Genomic DNA, 5,249 nt, shown 5'->3' with positions numbered 1-5,249 from the left:
CGCTCTGGGCGCTGAGAGTCCTGCAGCCCCGGTCGCCGGGACAGCGAGCGCCAGTTCGGATTTAAAGGGCCAGAGTCTCGACAGCCCAATCCTTTCGTTGGCCCGAGCTTCCTTCGGGCCGAGAGAAGCAGACGAGGCCGGAAGGGAACACGGGTACCCACCACTCCAACGCCGCCAGCTCCAGCGCTCAGGCTCTGGTCACCTGGGGAACGACGCCGGGAGGGTGGCGGTGAAGCTGGCGAGCGGGCCGGCAACCGTCGGGGCCAGAAGTTTCGGGCGTCGGAGAGCTGAGTTGGCCCGAGAGGCCGAGGGCAGAGACCCCGGGCCGCTGGGAGAAGGCCGGAGAGAGGCGGCGAGAGGGTCTGGGCGGGAGAGAGGGAGGGGTGGCGGCGCTGTGCGGGCGGAGCGGGGACTAGCGGAGACAGCCAGGCCCCTGCAGCCGGGCGGGGAGCGACGCCGCCGTCCAGTGTGGGCCGGAGGGCGGTGGAACCGCCGGGGGCGATGCCGCGGCCGGGGAAGAGCTCGTACAGCGACCAAAAGCCGCCCTACTCGTATATCTCGCTGACCGCCATGGCCATCCAACACTCGGCGGAGAAGATGTTGCCTCTGAGCGACATTTACAAGTTCATCATGGAGCGCTTCCCTTACTACCGCGAGCACACGCAGCGTTGGCAGAACAGCCTACGCCACAACCTCTCCTTCAACGACTGCTTCATCAAAATCCCGCGGCGGCCCGACCAGCCCGGCAAGGGCAGCTTCTGGGCGCTGCATCCCGACTGCGGCGACATGTTCGAGAACGGCAGCTTCCTGCGGCGCCGAAAGCGCTTCAAGGTGCTGCGCGCGGAACACACTCACCTGCATGCAGGAAGCACCAAGGGCGCGCCAGGGGCCGGGGCCGGAGGGCACCTGCACCCCCACCACCCGCACCCCCACCCCCACCCCCATCACACTGCGGCACACCACCACCACCATCACCACCACCCGCCCCACCCGCCGCCGCCGCCGCCGCACATGGTGCATTATTTCCACCAGCAGCCGCCTCCCGCTCCGCAGCCTCCGCCGCACCTCTCGTCGCAAGCCCCGCAGCAGCCGCCCCAGCAGTCCCAGCCTCAGCAGCAGTCCCACCCCGGCAAGATGCAGGAGGCGGCGGCTGTGGCGGCGGCGGCGGCGGCGGCAGCGGCGGCGGCGGTGGGCAGTGTGGGGCGCCTGTCGCAGTTCCCACCCTATGGGTTGGGTTCCGCCGCAGCCGCAGCCGCAGCCGCCGCCGCTTCCACGTCGGGCTTCAAGCACCCGTTTGCCATCGAGAACATCATCAGCAGGGACTACAAGGGTGTGCTGCAGGCTGGCGGGCTGCCCTTGGCGTCTGTCATGCACCACCTGGGTTATCCCGTGCCAGGCCAGCTCGGAAACGTCGTCAGCTCCGTGTGGCCGCACGTCGGCGTCATGGATTCGGTGGCCGCGGCAGCCGCCGCCGCCGCCGCTGCTGGAGTCCCGGTGGGTCCGGAATACGGGGCCTTTGGGGTGCCGGTCAAAGCCCTGTGCCACTCAGCAAGCCAGAGCCTGCCTGCGGTACCGGTGCCCATCAAACCGACTCCCGCGCTGCCGCCGGTCGCCGCGCTACCGCCGACGCTCACTGTCTCCGCGGCCGCACAGCAGCCGCCGGCGCCGTCCACCGTGTGCCCGGGGGCTGCGGCCTCGCCCGCCGCCTCTCTGCTGGAGCCCACCGCCCCGAGCGCGACCGAGAGCAAGGGCGGCTCCCTGCACTCGGTGCTGGTGCACTCCTAGGGGCCCCGGAGGGCGGGGGAGAAGGATGCGTGCAGAGACGCTGGCTCTGCACGGCCCGAAAGGGAGAGGGCGCCCGGACCCGGCCGGGCAGGGATGGCGAACCAGAGCCTGTGCGGGAAAGGGAGATATTTGCACAGACAAGCCCGAAAGTGGGTTCTCCAATGGTCTGAATAAATATAACACTTTCAGTGTCTGTGTTTCTACTATGTTGTACAATCAGATTAATGAAAGCCAGTTTTCAGGTAAGAGTTCTACTGTAATTAATATTCTAAATCAGTAAGTTATGGGGGGAGGGACCGAAGGACTTTGGGGACGCCTCATTCGCTGGCAAATTGGAAATGGATTTTGACCCTTCTTCCTGGGAGCAGAAGCTGGCGGAGCTAACCCCCCTCCCCCCGGGGAGAAATCCAATAGAGAGTGACGCAGAAACAGACCGCAGCCACCAAGTTTCTCTCCACCGCTCTTATCGCCGGGGCAGCCGCCTCTCGTAAACATTCAGGACAAAACTGTTATTCAGTAAGGAACTCTCGTTTTGTTTAAGAAGGAAAAAAGGGAGCATCTGATACTGTTCTTTTCCTGGTCAGTTAAATGGGTGAGGACCCGTATGATGAATAAAGTCGCTTTGGGGGGAGCAGTGGGAACCCCACGAAGGTTCCTGGGAAACAGTTGAGTTTCTTGGCTCTAACCCGTGGGTGGAAAAGGATAGGAGGAACAGCTAAAGAAATCAGTGTGCGCAAAAGAGAATGGCAGCCACTTAAACAAATTCCAAAAGTAAAGTTCGGGAAACACAACCAAAGAGAGACTTAAATAAAGGGAACTTTCTGTAATTTGTGTATTAATTGGAGGAGACCGCTAAGGAGCCCCAACATAATGTGAATTCCCGAGATCCGTTCTATTTGGGATTTTAAAGAAAAAAAACATCCGTTGCATTACAGGATTCTGTTGCCCTAACTCATGAATGCAAGAAAGACCTGCCATATCACCCAACAGGGTGGCTCTTAACATTTCCAGGAGCATTTCACGGCTGTTGCCTTCCGGCTTCCTCGGGACTGATGCGAGAGGATGACCCGTCACCTCTACACGCCGCAGCTGATTTGGTATTCCGTGTGTTGTTTGCCTGCTCCCGACTTTCAGGCGAATCCTTCAGTCTCACTTCATGAATGGGAAGAAACCTGTCCTGCCGCTGTTGCTCCGTCCGACTTTGGGAACCCTAGGAATAGCACTTTATTTGCAACAAACTTTTGGGAACGAAGGGGAATGGGTAGGGTGGAGGCAGCTGCCCTTTGCCTCTAAGTCCTCTTTGTTTTGTGTCTGCGCCGCTTTCGGGTTGTGACTTTGTGACAAGTTCATGTCTGCAAGTGTTGTGCGCGGTGTTTCCCATTAAAGCTTCTCTCTGGATATGCCGGTGCCGGTGTGAAGGTATTTCGCTTCTCAAGAGATGAGGACGCGATCTGAGTGCCCAACGGGCAGTCAGAAGGCTTTGCAAATCCTCCTCCCCTTTATTTCTTAACTTAAGAACTTCAAAGGGCTGAGTTCGCCGGCGAAGCACCAGCAGGGACGGGTTTCCTGCATTGCTCCTTTTATCCGTTGGAGCAATTATCTACTATTCTACCCATTCTTACTAATTAGTTTCCTAACTGAACTACAGTGCCCCTCAATGTAGAGACTGAATTAGCAAAAACCGGCCACAGTGAGTTTTTCCTGTTCCTACACGAGGCTAATACCAACACACCATCACCACCACCCAACACCCTGTTCCCTTTTCTGGAGGCCGTGTCTTTGGGTGGGTTTCCGGCGGCGTCCCCTTAAGTCTGCCGAGCAGGCCAGGGGCGGGGAGGCTGGCGCCCGGACGTTGCCACTGCCGCCGCGACCGACTTTAAATAGGAGGGCCGGCCGCGCCACCACGGGTTGGGAGACCTGTTGCTCATCGGCACGGTACTGCTTCCTTGGGCGAGCAGGGCCTCGAAGGCGGCTGCAGTTGGGACCCCGAGCCGCAGCCCGCGCAGCCCGGAGGGACCCCGCGGAGCTGCGCGGGAGCTTGTGAGACGGCCCAGCCGGTAGGCCAAGGCCGGGCCTCCGTTTTCCGCCCTCAAACAGGGCTCCATCTTGAACCAACTTTCCCCTGCCCAGCCAGACCGAAAGGAAGCCTGTAACCATTCACCAGAAGAAAATGAAGGGCTAACAGGATGACCTGCACACAGTAATGACGCTGGGAGGTTACATCTGAAAAACAGGTTTTCCCACGCATCCCGTATTTACAACCCTTATTGCAGCGTGCAGCTAAGTTTTGTCTCACCTGGGAAGCCCGTCTCAATTTAGGTCCCTGCCTCCCTGGCGGCTCCAACAATTCCTGCAGCGTATCCCATTTTCAACTTCAGAGTCTGCAAGGTTTCCTGCAGTTTTCCTTTACACTAGTCTGGGTTGTTAAAGAGGGAAAAGATGGGTTGTTAAAGAAAAGAACGGATAATGGGGTCATAGATTTGATTTGGGGGGACTTGGGAGTCTGGCTCACTTTTGGGTGAGTTGGCACCCGGAAGCCCTGGGCTGGTTTAGGGGCGGCCAGACACTCAGCCTGAAAAAGGGGGTCGTTGGATCCCAGGAATTTCTTCAAAAGAACATCCTTCTTCCTTGTCCACCTGCCGGAAAGGGCCAGTGTGCTTTATCGCGGCGATGAGGGTCCCACTTCCAGGAGAGGGGCGCACCCTAGAGTGATGTCTGGCACCTGGAGGGCTGCCCTGTAAGTGCCCTTGGGGCTGTGGGCCGCGCAGAGAAGGATGAGTAATTGACCTCAACATTTTCCCAACCCTTCTAGCCCTGACCCCACACCCCATGCTCCCCGGTGAACCCCCTCCACCTCTATGGGGAAAACACATTTGTTTTTACTAAAAGAGAAAGAAGTAAGGGCAGGCAAGTGAGCTGGGAGATGATTGTACCCAAGTTTTCATCCAGGAGGAGACCCTGGTACCTGAAAGAAGCACTGCATGATGCTGAGACTGGAGAACGTGGGAATTCATATATATAAACACGGAGGGGGTGGGGGTGAGTTTGCCAATGTTATGATCCCAAGGGAGTACCCCGTTAAAGCCCTCCACACCAACATGGCCCTGAAGACCCCGATTAACTAAGATGGGCTGTGATGGCTAACTAACTGAACTGTCAGGGGCTTCATCCTCACCAGCAACCACCACCCCATTGCTGATCCAGGAACCTGGCAGGACTGGACTTGACAGACCTCTGAGATACTTGCTCACTGCTCATCAGAAGCACATATTCATACCCATGTGCCCCCAAAAATCCACTTAAAGACACTGGAACCAGATGAAGTGCTTATTTTAAATGTATCAATAGTGGTCAAGCTATTTTAAAAGCATTGTCCTGGTAATGATCAAAGTATACAGAGAACTACTAAAGCTAATAAGACTAATAAATTGATGGAGATCTTCCAATAATGCTCCCAACTGAGT

General features: G+C 57.7%; 1 protein-coding gene across 1 annotated transcript; it reads left to right on the top strand.

Moving 5' to 3' along the window:
- Window positions 1-501: 501 nt before the first annotated feature.
- On the top strand, window positions 502-1,785 carry FOXB2 (forkhead box B2). The gene has a single exon (XM_036893429.2). The coding sequence runs from the start codon at window positions 502-504 to the stop codon at window positions 1,783-1,785; it is 1,284 nt and encodes a 427-aa protein (XP_036749324.2).
- Window positions 1,786-5,249: the final 3,464 nt, after the last annotated feature.

This window comes from Manis pentadactyla, chromosome 3, assembly GCF_030020395.1.
Source record: "Manis pentadactyla isolate mManPen7 chromosome 3, mManPen7.hap1, whole genome shotgun sequence".
Classification (NCBI taxonomy): domain Eukaryota; kingdom Metazoa; phylum Chordata; class Mammalia; order Pholidota; family Manidae; genus Manis; species Manis pentadactyla.
The sequence above is the reverse complement of the archived record's forward strand: the minus strand, read 5'-3'. Positions and strand labels throughout refer to the sequence as shown.

Excerpts from the sequence above, each read along its gene's own strand:
- FOXB2 (XM_036893429.2), top strand. The coding sequence starts at position 502 with ATGCCGCGGCCGGGGAAGAGCTCGTACAGCGACCAAAAGCCGCCCTAC.